The sequence below is a fragment of the Carcharodon carcharias genome, chromosome 27 (assembly GCF_017639515.1).
Source record: "Carcharodon carcharias isolate sCarCar2 chromosome 27, sCarCar2.pri, whole genome shotgun sequence".
Taxonomy (NCBI): Eukaryota; Metazoa; Chordata; class Chondrichthyes; order Lamniformes; family Lamnidae; genus Carcharodon; species Carcharodon carcharias.
This window is the reverse complement of record NC_054493.1, coordinates 18,699,438-18,715,154: the sequence shown is the minus strand read 5'-3', so window position 1 is coordinate 18,715,154 and position 15,717 is coordinate 18,699,438. Positions and strand designations below refer to the sequence as shown.

General features: G+C 45.9%; 2 protein-coding genes across 2 annotated transcripts; both read left to right on the top strand.

Moving 5' to 3' along the window:
- Nucleotides 1-247: 247 nt before the first annotated feature.
- LOC121270531 (gastrula zinc finger protein XlCGF49.1-like) lies at nt 248-3,738 on the top strand (the record flags this gene model as incomplete). Its single annotated transcript, XM_041175898.1, has 2 exons — nt 248-879; nt 3,626-3,738. A coding segment is annotated over one exon (624 nt), but the record flags the coding sequence as incomplete, so codon positions are not given.
- A 244-nt stretch (nt 3,739-3,982) lies between these two features.
- On the top strand, nt 3,983-13,953 carry LOC121270341 (zinc finger protein 271-like). Its single transcript, XM_041175634.1, has 4 exons — nt 3,983-4,658; nt 5,589-5,659; nt 11,940-12,006; nt 13,012-13,953. Exons 1-4 carry the CDS (start codon nt 3,990-3,992, stop codon nt 13,582-13,584), a joined length of 1,380 nt encoding a protein of 459 aa, XP_041031568.1. The 5' UTR covers nt 3,983-3,989; the 3' UTR covers nt 13,585-13,953.
- Nucleotides 13,954-15,717: the final 1,764 nt, after the last annotated feature.

The window sequence follows — 15,717 nt, the reverse complement described above, 5'->3', positions numbered from 1 at the left end:
TGTCCTGTACTGACAATGATGACTTTTGTGAACTCTTTTATCAGGTGGTTAGAAGCAGAGGATTTGCAGATGGGAAACTTGAACCAAACATCACGTCAAGATCTGATACTCGGTGAATTGGGGTGTGAATATCATTGGCATTTGAATGTGGAAGGAGGATTGTTTTAACCCATTGCATAGCTTATAAAGACATTGGAACCAGAGAGAATCTGTTCACCTGTTCTGTGGACAAGGCTTGAACTGATCATTCAACCTGGAGAGAAACAAGGACACCAGCGCCACAGAGAAACCATGTAAATGTGGGGACTGTGGAAAGGGATTCAAGTACCCATCGCTGCTGGAAATCCATCGACGCAATCACACTGGGGAGAAGCCGTTCACCTGCTCTGTATGTGGAAGGGGATTCACTCAGTCAACCACTCTGTTGAGACACCAGCGGTTTCACACAGGGGAGAGACCGTTCACCTGTTGTGTGTGTGCAAAGGGATTCACGCAGTCATCCGAGCTACTGGTACACCAGCGAGTTCACACTGGGGAGAAACCATTCACCTGTTCTGTTTGTGGGAGGGGGTTCACTCAGTTATCCCAGCTGCTGACACACCAGCGAGTTCACACTGGAGAGAGGCCGTTCACCTGTTCCCTGTGCGGGAAGGGATTCACCAATTCATCGAACCTTCTGACACACCAGCGAGTTCACACCGGCGAGAGACCGTTCATCTGCTCCGTGTGTAAGAAGGGGTTCACAACTTCATCCAACCTCCTGACGCACCAGCGAGTTCACACCCGGGAGAGGCCATTCACCTGTTCAGTGTGTGCGAGGGGATTCAGTCAGCTAGCCCACCTGCTGACACACCAGCAAGTTCACAAGTGACAACAAGGGTTGGATTCTGCTGTTATTGCTGATGCTATTAACGATTCGACTGGTCTGGAATTTAAGATTCTGGTTATAATGCTGATTATGTTCTCGGGGCTGCAGTCTCCCTTTAAGAATAGCCGTCTCTGATCATTCCCCTGAATCCAGAGAATCTCAGTCGTAATTAGTTTGCAACAAAGATTAAACTTTTGCTTCAATCTGAAACTGACCTTTGGTACGAACTCTACAATTCAGTGTCAGAAAGGTTCTACTGATTAACATCTCCAATTAGAAAGAACATAAGAAATAGGAGCAGGAGTTGGCCATTCGGCCCCTTGAGCCAGCCCCACCATTCAATAAGATCATGGCTGGTCTTCCCCAGGCCTCAACTCCTCTTTCGTGCCAGCTTCTCAGAGCCCTCAACTCCCTGATGTTTCAGAAATCTATTTACCTCCTCTTTAAGTACTTTCAGTGAGTGATCCAGCCTCTACAACTCTCTGAGGTAGAGAATTCCAGACATTCACTATCCTCTGAGAGAAGAAATCCCTTCGCATCTCAGTTTTAAATGAGTGTCCCTTTATTCTGTAACTATATCCCCTAGCTCGAGATTTGAGATGGAAACATCTTCTCAACATCCACCCTGTCAAGCCCCCTCAGAATCTTGTACATTTCAATAAGATCACCCCTCATTCTTCTAAACTCTAATGAATAAAGGCCTAACCTGTTTAGCCATCCTGGATAAGTTAACCCCTTTGTCCCAATAATCAGCTTAGTGAGTCTATTTTGAACTGCCTCCAATGTCAGTATATCCTTTCTTAAATACGGGGACCAAAACTGTATATGGTACTCCAGGTGCAGCCTCACCAACACCCTGTACAGTTGTAACAATACTTCCCTATTTTTAAACCCCAACCCCCTAACAATACAGGCCAAAATTCCATTTGCCGTCTTAATTACTTGCTGCACCTGCTGCTAACTTTTTGTGTTTCATACACAAGAACGCCCAGATCCCTCTGTGTTGTACTTTTTTGGAGTCTCTCTCCATTTAAATAATAGTCTGCCTTTTGATTCTTCCTACCAAAGTACATGACCTCACACTTTCCTACGTTGAACTCTGTCAAGTTTTTGTCCACTCACTCAACCTATCTATGTCCCCTTGCAAATTCCTTATGTCCTCATCATAACATACCCTCCCACCCATTTTTGTATCAGCAAATTTGGATACAATACACTGTGCCCCTCCTCTAAGTCATTAATATAGATAGTAAATAATTGAGGTCCTAGGACTGATCCTTGTGGCACTCTACTAGTTTTGTCTTTCCAACCTGAAAAAGACCCATTAACTTTGATTCTCTGTCTTCAGTGTGTTAACCAATCCTCAATCCATGCCAATACATTATCCCCAAAACCGTGAGCTCCTCCTACCTTGTGCAGTAACCTTTTATATGGCACCTTATCGAATGCCTTCTGGAAATCCAAATACATTACATCTACCAGCCCCTTTTTATCAACTCTGCTCATTATCTCGTCAAAGAACTCTAGCAAGTTTGTCAAACATGATTTCCCTTTCACAAAACCCTGCTGACTCTGTTTGATTGCGTTTAGCTTTTCTAAATGTCCTGCTACTTCTTCCTTAATAATGGACTCTAGCATTTTCCCAACAATAGATGTTAGGCTGACTGGCCTATAGTTTCCTGCTTTTTGTCTCCCTCCCTTCTTGAACAGGGACATCACATTGGCGTTTTTCCAATCTGCTGGGATGCTCCCAGAATCCAGTGTATTCTGGAATATTTCGACCAACGCCTCCACTATCTCTGCAGCCACTTGCTTTAAAATCCTTGGATGCAGCCATCAGGTCCTGGCGACTTGTCTGATTAATTAAAGTACTGATTAATCCTTGCTGACAATTCTTACTGACTTGCACATTACTCACAGTGACACCTCCATTATCCACCGGAAAGAAGGGAAAATGGGAATTGGTGGGGAATCGAGATCCGAAATGTTATCCCTCCCAATCAATACAGAAATCCCCTCAGCACGGGAATGGAGTCAAGTCCAATCCAAATAACAAACTAAGTTTAATCTTTCTGGGTATGTGGTGATGCATTATAATCAGACATGAGATTGGTGTGAGTGAGTGTGGGGCTGGTTTATATCAGACAGGAGGAGATTGGTGTCAGTGACTGTGGATTTGGTTTGTATCAGACAGGAGGAGATTGGTGTGAGTGAATGTGGGGCTGGTTTATATCAGACAGGAGGAGATTGGTGTCAGTGACTGTGGATTTGGTTTTATATCAGACAGGAAGAGGTCGGTGTCAGTGACTGTGCTGTTAGGTAAGAAGTTCCAGGATTATAAGACACCAGCTATGAAGGAATGATCTCATGTGTCCACGAGAGGACAGTGTGTGACCTGGAGCTGATGGTTTCCTGTGCACACGCTGACATTGTCCTTCTTGGTGGGAGGATCTGTAAAAGTTCTTGAGGTGTAGATGTAGAAAGATCTTCTCTTTCAACATCCCACCACTCTCACCTTTTCTCCTCCAATAGAGATTCTTGTGTAGACCCAGGACAGGCAGTGGGTTCCTTTTCCCTGAAGTACATTAGTGAACCCAGTTGTGTTTGTATGACAATCTGGCAGCTTTCATGGTCACTCTTGCCTGGTGCCAGCCCCACAATTTACCAAGTTTCATTCAGCTCAGTTTCACAACCTGCCTTTGTGTTTTTGTGGGGCCTCTCTCACTCCCTTTTTTCCTGATGAAATTATTTTTACAGGGCATTACGGAGGGAGGTTTATAGATGAGAAACCCAAAACAAACATCACATCAAAATCTGACGGTCACTCGATTCATCAGGACTTGAATATCATCGGCCGGGGATGTGGAGGGTGAAATGTTTGTCTGTTTCTGTCTGTGAGAAAAGATTTCAAACATCAGTGTGACTGGAAAAGCGGCGAAACACACACACAGCCGAGTGAGAGTATTTCCAGTGAACTGACTGTGGAAAGAGCTTTAACTAGTTACACAGCCTGAAAAAACAGCACACCATTCACAGCGGGGAGAAACTGCACACGTGTTCTGTGTGTGGACAAGACTTCAACTGATCATCCAACCTGGAGAGGCACAAGCACGCCTGCACCATGGAGAAGCCGTGGAAATGTGGGGACTGTGGGAAGGGATTCAATTATCCATCTACCCTCGAAATTCATCGACGCAGTCACACTGGGGAGAGGCCGTTCACCTGTTTCATGTGTGAAAAGGGATTCACTAATTCATCTGATCTTCTCATGCACCAGCGGGTTCACACTGGGGAGAGGCCATTCACCTGTTCCTTGTGTGGGAAGGGATTCACTCGGTCACCCCACCTGCTGACACACCAGCGGGTTCACACTGGGGAGAGGCCGTTCACCTGCTCCATGTGTGGGAAGGGATTTACTCAGTCATCTGACCTGCTGACACACCAGCGGGTTCACACTGGGGAGAGGCCATTCACCTGCGCCGAGTGTGGGAAGGGATTCGCTCAGTCTTCCCGCCTCACTGAACATCAACTTGTTCACACCGAAAAGAGACCTTTTGAATGTTCTGTATGTGCGAAGATGTTTAAAAGCAGACGTGAAGTGCTGAAACACCAGCTCGTTCACACGGGGGAGAGGCCGTTCACCTGCTCGGTGTGTGGGAAAGGATTCACCCGTTCATGTAACCTCTTGCGACACCAGCGAGTTCACACTGGGGAAAAGTTGTTCACCTGCTGTGAGTGTGGGAAAGGATTCACTCAGTCATCCAACCTGGTGAGACACCAGCGAGTTCACAAGTGACAGCAGGGGTTGGATTCTGCTGTTATTGCTGTGTTTAGTCACATCCAGGACTGAAGCATGTTCCTTCTGACATTTGGTGTGTGTTTCTGCTGAGAATAATTGATCTGAAGTTTAGCATTTCAGTTATATATCAAATAAATCAATGTTGTTTTGAACACAATGTTGTTGATATTGGTCTTTCCCACCTGAGTGTTTAACATCACCTGGCTGGAGCTCAGAAAGGACAACTTGGGGGAGGATCGTACGGCAGGAACAGAACTTCAGCCTAGACACAGTCCAGGAACACGATGACCATCCACATCTTGTCCCTGTTGGATAAAATCAAACACAGTGTTTATCCTCTATCTAGTTATCTGACCTTTTTCATCTTGTACAGTTTACAATCTACATGGCAACACAGGTATTCTGCTTCCCTTCCTCATTTCCACAAAGTCAACTTACTATTTGTTTCTCCCAACTTATCCAGAACATCATATGGACCTTCCCCATTAGCCTCCCGGCCCCAGCACATTTAACAATGTTTTTAACATTAACTGCTCAATGGGAGCTGAAGTTAATGTGACGGGTGGGGTGATTCTCCCTGGATGTGTTGAGATGGGCAGAACCACCTTCACTGCTTGTAGCAGGGAGGATACTGAGGTTTGTTGGAGGTTCTGGAAAAACTGGTCCTGAGCCTGTCGGGTAGCAATGGGGCGTGGGGGCCCGGTGGGGGGGGGTGTGATTTTAATCCAAATTGGCTGACCTGTCATGAGCTAAAATGGGCTGTGACCAGGGGAATGAACAAGAGTAGAGTAAATAGTCATTAAGACACCAGGCGAGGCAGTGACACAGTCATTGGCCTTGACCAGATCGTCAGCTCCCTTCATGACAGCTTTTCTTGGTGTCATTTCTCCAGAGTAATTAAAGCCCTCGACCATCCCACAGTCTGTCGTACCGGTGCCAATGATTGAGTTCTGGGTGAATCCCAAGGAATCCCCTCTGGAGCAGCTTTCCTGGTGAGTCAGCCTGTCTAGTTATTACCATCATCCTCTTCACTAACCTCTGCTGCTGATGTACCTTCACCTTACAAATAGTAACTTGTCTCTGTCACTTACCAGCAATATTCCAAATCAGTTCGGAGGTTGGAGTGATGTGTGAGTGATCTCCTTTCCATTGTGGAGAAGCTGTGTATCGCTGCCAGGGAGGTAGGTTTTCACTGAGGGAGTTACAACCAAAGGAGCTTTCAGAATAGATGGTGATACTATCAGTAATGGTTTGAGAGGCTGCAATCACAATAATCTCAGGTTTCTAGGCTAAATATTATGGTGGGTATTTAAAGATACTAATGCTGGCATGGGGAATCAAAGATGCAGAACCGCATGAAACGGACCCTCTTCATAAAACTGAGACCTGTCCACATGAACCTTCACCTTACAAATAGTAACCTCAAAGGTAGTGATCTCAGGATTACTACCAGTGCCACGTGCTAGTCAGAGTAGAAAGATAAATACGTGGCTGAAAAGGTGTGAGGGGGAGGGTTTCAGATTCCTGGGACATTGGGACCAGTTCTAGGGAAGTTGGGATCAGTACAAACTGGACAGGTTACACATGGGCAGGACCGGGACTGATGTCCTAGGGGAAATATTTGCTAGAGTGGTTGGGGAGGGTTTAAACTAAAATAGCAGGGGGATGGGAACCTATGCAAGGAGTCAGAGGAGGGGGAATCAAGGACAAGGACAAATACAGAAAGGCATTGAGAAAAGTGATAGAGAAATCAAGGGCAAGAATCAAACAGGGCCTCAGTGAAAACTAGTGGGAATGGGACAAGTAATGTTAAAAAGTCAAGCCTTAAGCTTTGTGCCTTAATGCGAGGAGCATTCACAATAAAGTTGATGAATTAACTGCGCAAATAGATGTAAACAGGTATGATATAGTCGGGATTACGGAGACATGGCTGCAGGTTGACCAGGGATGGGAACTGAACATCCAGGGGTATTCAGTATTTAGAAAGGACAGGTAAAAAGGAAAATGCAGTGCAGTTGCATTGCTGGTTAAAGAGGAAACTAACGCAATAATGAGGAAAGATATTAGCTCTGATGATGTGGAATCTGTATGGGTAGAACTGAGAATCACTAAGGGGCAAAAAATGTTAGTGGGGGTTGTATATAGACCTCCAGACTGTAGTGGTGATGTTGGGAATGGCATTAAACAGGAAATTAGAGATGCATGCAATAAAGGAACTTCTGTAATTATGGGTGACTTTAATCTGCATATAGATTGGGCAAATCAAATTAGTAACAGTACTGTAGAGGAGGAATTCCTGGAGTGTATGGTTTTCTGGACCGATATGTTGAGAAACCAAATAGAGAACAGGCCATCTAAGACTGGGTATTGTGTAATGAGAAAGGAATAATTGGCAATCTAGTTGTGCGAGGCCCAATGGGGATGAGCGACCATAATATGATAGAATTGTTCATCAAGATGGAGAGTAACGTAGTTGATTCTGAGACCAGGGTCCTGAATCTTAATAAAGGAAACTATGATGGTATGAGATGCGAGTTGGCTATGATGGATTGGGAAACGTTACTTAAAAGGATGACAATGGATAGGCAATGGAAAGCATTCAAAGAGTGCATGGGTGAACTGCAACAATTGTTTATTCCCCTCTGGCGCAAAAGTAAAATAGAAACGGCGGCCAAGCCATGGCTTACAAGGGAAATTAGAGATAGTGTTAGATCCAAGGAAGAGGCATAAAAATTGGCCAGAAAAAACAACAGACCTGAGGATTGGGAGCACTTTAGAATTCAGCAAAGGAGGACCAAGGGATTGATTAAGAAGGAGAAAATAGAGTACGAGAGTAAGCTTGCGGGAAACGTAAAAGCTGACTGTAAAAGTTTCTATAGGTATGTGAAGAGAAAAAAATTGGTGAAGACAAATGAAGGTCCCTTACAGTCAGAAACAGGGGAAGTTGTAATGGGGAACAAAGAAATGGCTGATCAACTAAGCACTTTGGTTCTGTCTTCACAAAGGAGGACACAAATAACACCCCAGAAATGTTGGAGAACACAGGGTTTAGTGAGAGGGAGAAACTGAAAGAAATCAATATTAGAAGGGAAATGGTGTTGGAAAATTGATGGGATTGAAGGCCGACAAATCACCAGGGCCTGATAATCTACATCCTAAAGTACTTAAGGAAGTGGCCCTCGAAATAATGGATGCATTGGTGGTCATATTCCGAGATTCTATAGACTCTGGAACAGGTCCTACAGATTGGAGGATAGCTAATGTAACCCCACTATTTAAAAAGGAAGGTAGAGAGAAAACAGGGAATTATCGACATCAGTAGTGGCCAAAATTCTAGAGTCCATTATAAAAGATTTAATAACTGAGCACTTGGAAAACAGTGGCAGAATCGGACAGAGTCAGCATGGATTTATGAAAGAGAAATCATGCTTGACAAATCTACTGAAATTTTTTGAGAATGTAACTAGTAGAGTTGATGAGGGGGAGCCAGTGGATGTGGTTTATTTGGACTTTCAGAAGGCTTTTGACAAGTCCTACATAAGAGATTAGCATGTAAAATTAAAGCACATGGGATTGGGGGTAATGTATCGAGATGGATAGAAAATTGGTTGGCAGATAGGAAACGAAGAGTAGGAATAAATGGGTCTTTTTCCGAATGGCAGGCAGTGACTAGTGGGCCACCGCAGGGATCGGTGCTGGGACCCCAGCTATTCACAATATATATTAATTATTTAGATGAGGGAACTAAATGTAATTTCTCCAAATTTGCAGATGACACGAAGCTGGGTGGGAGGGTGAGCTGTGAGGAGGATGCAGAGATGCTTCAGTGTGATTTGGACAAGCTGAGTGAGTGGGCAAATGCAAGTCAGATGCAGTATAATGTGGATAAATGTGAGGTTATCCACTTTGGTAGCAAAAACAGGAAGGCAGATTATTATCTGAATGGCTATAAATTGAGAGAGGGGAATGCACAACGAGGCCTGTGTGTCTTCGTACACCAGTCGCTAAAGGTAAGCGTGCAGGTGCAGCAGGTGGTAAAGAAGGCAAATAGTATGCTGGCCTTCATAGTGAGAGGATTCGAGTACAGGAGCAGGGATGTCTTGTTGCAATTATATAGGGCCTTGGTGAGACCACACTTGGAATATTGTGTGCAGTTTTGGCCTCCTTATCTGAGGAAGGATGTTCTTGTTATAGAGGGATTGCAGCGAAGGTTTACCAGACTGATTCCTGGGATGGCGGGACTGACATATGAGGAGAGATTGAGTTAGTTAGGATTATATTCATTGGAGTTCAGAAGAATGAGGGGGCATCTCATAGAAACCAATAAAATTCTAACAGGACTAGACAGGGTAGATGCAGGAAGGATGTTCCCGATGGTGGGGGAGTCCAGAATCAGAGATCGCAGTCTGAGGATAGGGATACACCATTTAGGACTGAGATGAGGAGAAATTTCTTCACCCAGAGAGTGGTGAGCCTGTGGAATTCACTACCACAGAAAGTAGTTGAGGCCAGAACATTGTACATTTTCAAGAAGGAGTTAGATATAGCTTTTGGGGCAAAAGGGATCAAAGGATATGGGGAGAAAGCGGGAGCAGGTGATTGAGTTGGATGATTAGCCATGATCATAATGAATGGTGGAGTAGGCTTGAAGGGCCGAATGGCCTACTCCTACTCCTATTTTCTATGTTTCTATGAACCCCAGTGGAGCCCACCAGTGGTGTGGCTTTAATAGGTCCATTGGACACGGCCTCTTTCACCTGACAAGTATGTGGGGTTCTTTCATTCTGCAGTCTCCCAACAAATTGGCAACTGTGAGGTTGCAGTTCATTAATGCCTTGACTTTGTAACTCCATAATTCATTTACTCTATTACACCAGAGATACTGCCTTAACTTGGTCCTTTGTTAATAATGTCACTGCAGTATGTAAGGTGCGTAGAATTATTGACTTAAACTCTACCAGGTACTCTGTGTGTACCAGTGAATGCTTGATATCTGCTTAATACACTGGGTAAGCGATCTTCTATTGAGGGGTGATGGTGCCTGAGAAGTATCCAACTGAAAATCCTTTTCCATTTCTTTTCAGTATTACAGCGGGGGTACAATGTTTTGACAGTGCCAGCTGTGCTGTGGAATTAATTGGATAGATCTTCCAAAGAGCCAGTCCAGGCATGACGGGCCGAATGACTTCTCTCTATGCTGTATCATTCTATAAAACAGTGAATATACAATATCAGGGAACAGAGAGAGGAACCAGTGATTCTGCGATAGAACGCAGGCAGAGTCAGCTCCTTCAGGGGAAGACAGGGGAATCAGTGGGAAAAGTTTTAAAAGCTCAACGTATTTCCATAGGAGGGCATCGGTTTAAATCACTTTGGGAAATTGAACATAGCGGAGCACTCATTCATAAGTATATGTATTTTTTATTCGCTTAACTCAAATGGGTAACAAAATGATTTTCTACTTAGTGTTTGAAGTTTGAATGGCGCTGCTATTACCCAACATTCCCTAGGGGCGCAAATGTACCCTATTCACTCTACACAAACCCAGTGCGCAGGCGCGGTTCGGGACCCTCTGGAGCATGCGCACTGTCACTTTGATCAGCGTCCAGCGAGTCTGGAAGACGGTTTTGTTTCAGCCGGTGAGAGTTGGGGGCGCGGAGGGTGGAATGGAGCAGAGGGGTCGGGGTGCGGTGGGAAGGGAGGCTTCCTAAACACCCGGTGCAGGCCGCAAGTCCAGAATAAGACTCTGCAGGTCACGCATTTGCAGCTGTGGCCTTTTGCCCGGGAACAGCACCAGATTAGCGACCACCATCTTGGTTCAGCGGGGATTAGCGCGCATGCGCGGCCACGAGGCCGGTGTGGGCGGGGCTTCAGGGTTCCTGTGACTGCAATAAAAACAAAAAAAAATGCTGGAAAAACTCAGCAGCATCTGCGAAGAGAATAAAAGACGTAATGTTCCCAGTTCAACATGGCTTCTTCATAGCTGAACTGATGGTGACAGACCAAACCAATTGTGAATTTTTCAGACTGGGTGACTGCTTTGTGGAACACCTTTGGTCTGTCCACAAGCGTGACCCAGACCTCCCTGTCGCTTGCCATTTCAACACCCCACCCTGCTCTCTTGCCCACATGTCCGTCCTTTGCCTGCTGCAGTGTTCCAGTGAAGCTCAACGCAAACTGGAGGAACAGCACCTCACCTTCCGACTAGGCACTTTACAGCCTTCCGGACTGAATATTGAGTTCAACAATTTCAGATCATGATCTCTGTCCTCCATCCCCACCCCCTTTCCGATCCCCCTTTTTCCAATAATTTATATAATTTTTTTACAAATATATTTTTCTTTTCCCTCCTATTTTTAAATTTATTTCGATCTATTGTTTCATCTCCACCTTTCAGCCCATTTTGATCCTTTCCCCCTACCCCACCCCTCCCCCACTCCACCAGAGCCATCTGCCACTAGCTTGTCCTGCTTAATGTCCCCATTAGCACATCTTTTAGATAATATCAGCACCGTCAAAACCCTTTTGTTCTTTTGTCTATGACACCTTTGGCAGTCTTTTCTTGGCCTCCACCCATTACTGGCCCCCTATTGAGCTCTACCTGTCCCACCCCCCTCTACCAGTTTATATTTCATCTCATTTCTATATGTCTTAGTTCTCATGAAGGGTCCTATGGACTCGAAACGTTAACTGTATCTCTCTCCACAGATGCTGTCAGACCTGCTGAATTTTTCCAGGTATTTTTGTTTTTGTTCGTGAATTTTTCTTTCCCAAACTAGGGAATTGGAGAGATCTTCACTGCCCTGATTGGCTGGCTTTTCAGTGCCCTGATTGGCCATTCAGTCAGAAGGCTCTGATTGATTAATCCAGGATTCCAGGGACAGGCTCAGGTGGAACTCAGCCAGACTGATGTTTCCAATTTAGAAATATTCACCTGGTTAAAAAGAAACCAGCATTCACAGAACTGAATAGAAATCGTTCTGAAAAAAAAATCAGTGACTTTGATCTCCACATGAAATGTTTGCAAAAGAATCGTTGGGGGGGTTGCGGTGCTGGTGGTGGAAAGTTTTGGAGTGAGCTGGGGGAGGGGTTTGGGGAGCGGGAATCCTGAAAGCAGTGGTGGGGAGGGGTTTGGGAGAAGCACATCTGAGTGGGCAGGGGAAGGGATGGTGGAAGGGGGCTTCTGAGTGAGTGGGGGTGGCGGGCGGGCTTCTGAATATGTACATCAGGGGAGGGGAGTTGGGTAGCTTTTTGTGTTTTCGCGTTGTGCAGCAGCACGGCGCTTCAGTGGAGCAGCGTGCACAGTGTGGGCAAGGTCAAGGAGGCCGAGCGAAGTCAAGTATGGAATGTTGCGAGGGCAGAGTTTTGTTTTCACACTCTTTTCAAACCTCCCTGTAAATGCTGTGCACTTTGTACCCTGATTCACTCCCCCCCCCCCCCCCCCCCCCCCCCCCCCCCCAACCACCACCACCATCCCCACCCCTTCGCGTGAGTCTCCAGTTTCCACAGCCACCTGCCCAACCCCATAGTCCTCGGTCCCAACAGTTTTCCCCCACCTGCCAACGGTCTCACGAGCAATCCCCCCCCCCCCACCGCAATCACCTCACAAATTGGTTTTTCCTGTGGAGCTGGTCACCCTGTTAGTGGGTGAACAGGTATTAGTGCGAACCCAGACACAGGCAGCAGAGTTTGGCATGACCTTATACGGAGTTGAATCGGGGAGACAATGGCTTCCCTCTTGCCAATATTTAATTAGGGATGGGCAATAAATGCTGGCCTAACCAGCGATGCCCACATCACGTGAATGAATAAAAAAATGGTTAAATTTCTGTTCATCCAGTGTGGGAAGTCAGACAAGCCCGGACGGTGTGAGAGTTGGAGAGGAACTTGGAGGTGATGGTGTTCGCAGACACCTGCTCTCCTGGTCCTTCTAGGTTGGTGGAAGTTGAGGGTCTGGGATGTTCTGTCCTGGCTCTGGTAGAGCTGAAGATATATAAAAGACCTCTCCTTCATTCCCTGCTACTTCCATCTCTCTCTCTCTCCCCCCCAGTGCCAGAGTCTTGTGTAGGCCCAGACTGGGTGGCAGGTTCCCTTCCCTGAAGGACATTAGTGAACCAGTTGGGTTTTTATGAGAATCCGTCAAGTCTCATGGTCACTTTTTCCGAGTACCACAAATGACCAGAGTCATTCAGCTCAATTTCACAACCTGCCTTTGTGTTTCTGTGGGTTCTCTCTCATTCCCTTTTCTCTGTTTTTAATCAATTTCACAGGGTATTAGAAGGGGAGGATTTGTAGTCAGGAAACTCAAAACAGGCATCTGACAGAGTCATCCAATTCATCATAACCTCAGTATCACCGGATTTTGAACATGGAAGCAAAGAGCACCGTCCGCAATGGGGAGAAACCGTACGTGTGTTCCGTGTGCGGTCAAGGCTACAGCCGATCATCTGGCCTGTTGAAACACAAGCACAGTCACACGGGGGAGAAACCGTATAAATGTGGAGACTGTGGGAAGGGATTCAGTTACCCCTCTGAACTGGAAACCCATCGGCGCAACCACACCGGGGAGAGGCAGTTCACCTGCTCCGTGTGTGGGAAGGGATTCACTCAGTCATCCACCCTCGTGACGCATCGGCGAATTCACACCGGGGAGAGGCCGTTCGGCTGCTCCGAATGCGGGAAGCGATTCACTCATTCATACAACCTGCAGAACCACCAGAGGATTCACACTGGGGAGAGGCCGTTCCTCTGCTCTGTCTGTGGGATGGGATTCACGCATTCATCCAACCTGCTGTCGCACCAGCGAGTTCACACCGGGGAGAAGCCATTCACCTGCTCTGACTGTGGGAAAGGATTCACTCGTTTATCCAACCTGCGGAAACACCAGAGCAGTCACACTGACAAGAAACCTTTTTGAATGCTCAACTGCGTGAAATGCTGTTGAAGTGTGAGGGGAACTGATGTCCCATTAACATGCTCACACTGACGAGAGACTGTTAAGCTGCTCTCACTGCGGGACTGGGTTCAGGCGATCATCTCAACTCATTGTACACTTTCGTGCTGACATGGGAAGAGGCTGTTCACCTGCTCCATATATGGGGAGGGATTTATTCATTTGTCCAGCCTGTTGACACACCAACGAGTTCACAAGTAACTACTGTGATTAGATTCTGCTGTTAGTAACACACAGGACTGAAATGTGTTCTTTGGGTTTGTTTCTGCTGATGTTAATAAACTCCAGCTCAACTAGAGGGGTTCATATTTTGGATAAAGGACAAATAAATCAGCTTTGTGTTAAACACGGTGTGACAAGTCTTTTTAAAATCTCTGACATAAGTTAGTTCCTTTTGAAGGGCTCTCCCTCTCCCCTGTCTCCTCCATCCTCACCTCCAGCAACAAGTGCAAGAATCTGATAGAGCTTCTTTGTCATTAAGATTGAGACAATCCGATCAGCTGCCTCTGCTGCTTCCCTCCCTTCCGCTAGTCCTCCGGGCCAAACTGTGCCTAAAATCCCTCCTTGCCTGAGCCCTGAACTCGTGCCTTGCTTTAGTTTTTTTCTCCTATCTCCCTTCTTGTCCTCTCAGAGCTCACCTTGTCCACCTCCTGCCCCCTTAACCTATTTTCACTAAACTGCTGATCACCCAACTTCTCCATGTCAGCCGGATGTTTTAATTGTTCCCTTGCTTCAGTTCCTGCCACGGTTTCCAAAACTGCCAATGTCACGCCCTCCTCCAGCAAGCAGTCCTTGGCCCCACCATCCTTGCAAACTACATCCCTATCTCCAACCTCCCTTTCCTCGCCAATGCCCTTGAACATAGTGGAAATTGGATTATGAGAGAAAGCTCGCATGAAAATGGCAGCAAAAGCTTCGACAAATGTATAAAAAGGAAAAGAGTAGCTGAAGTGAGTTTTGGTTCCTTGAGCAGGTGAGACTGAGGAATTAGTAAGGGGAAATAAGGAAATGGCCGAAACTCGGAACAAGCATTTGTCCCTGTTTTCTTTGTAGAAGACACAAAATACAATTGCATCAGAAGCAGTTCAGAGAGGGTTCACTTGATTGATTCCTGGGATAAATGGATTGCCTTATGAGGATAGGTTGTGTCTATGCTCATTGGAGTTTAGAAGAGCGAGAGGTGATCTCATTGAAACATCTAAGATTCTGAGGGGACTTGACAAGGTAGATGCTGAGAGGATGTTTCCCCTTGAGGGGGAATCTAGAACTGGAGGCATGGTTTAAAAATAAGGGGTCTCCCATTTAAAAGGGGGATGAGGAGGAATTTCTTCTCAGGGGGTTGAGTTTCACAGACTTTTGTGAATCAAGGGTAATGGGGGCAGGGGTTAAAACCACAGTCAGCCATTTCCGATGAGCCATGATCTTATTGAATGGTGGAGCAGGCTCGATGGGCCGAATGGCCTACCTCTTGCTCCTATTTCTTATGAATTGATGAAATTCAAAGAAAGGAGCTGCAGCCTGTGTCCAAGAATTCCCAGCTTTTTGAGTCTGTATGACTCTTCTTCAGAGCTCTGAAGAAGTCATATGGACTTGAAATGTTAACTCTGTTTCTCTCTCCACAGATGCTGCCAGACCTGCTGAGTTTCTTCAACATTTTCTGCTTTTAATTTCAGATTTCCAGTATCCACATTATTTTGCTTTTAAATAATTAAACTGATTGGGACATAAAATGGCAACGTGTTTACCCAGCATTCTCAGCAGTGGAGCTGGTCCCCTCTCTACACCATAGGAAACTAGCGCGCAGTATAACTATAACACTTATCCGGCTATGTGGAAAATTGCCCAGATATGTCCTGTACACAAAATGCAGGACAAATCCAACTCAGCCAATTACCGCCTCATCAGTCCACTCTCCAGCATCAGTAAAGTAATGGAAGGGGTCATCAACAGTGCTATCAAGCAGTACTTGCTTAGCAAAAACCTGCTCATTGATGCCCAGTTTGGGTTCCGCCAGGTCCGCTCAGCTCCTGACCTTATCACAGCCTTGGTTCAAACATGGACAAAAGAGCTGAACTTCCAAGATGAGTGAGAATAACT

What these genes read in the sequence shown, in the direction of transcription:
- LOC121270341 (XM_041175634.1), top strand. Translation starts at nt 3,990, where the DNA reads ATGGAGAAGCCGTGGAAATGTGGGGACTGTGGGAAGGGATTCAATTAT. An exon ending in CCTCTGGAGCAGCTTTCCTG is followed by an intron (nt 5,660 to 11,939) that starts GTGAGTCAGCCT and finishes CGCGTTGTGCAG; the next exon opens with CAGCACGGCGCTTCAGTGGA. An exon ending in AGGAGGCCGAGCGAAGTCAA is followed by an intron (nt 12,007 to 13,011) that starts GTATGGAATGTT and finishes AATTCATCATAA; the next exon opens with CCTCAGTATCACCGGATTTT.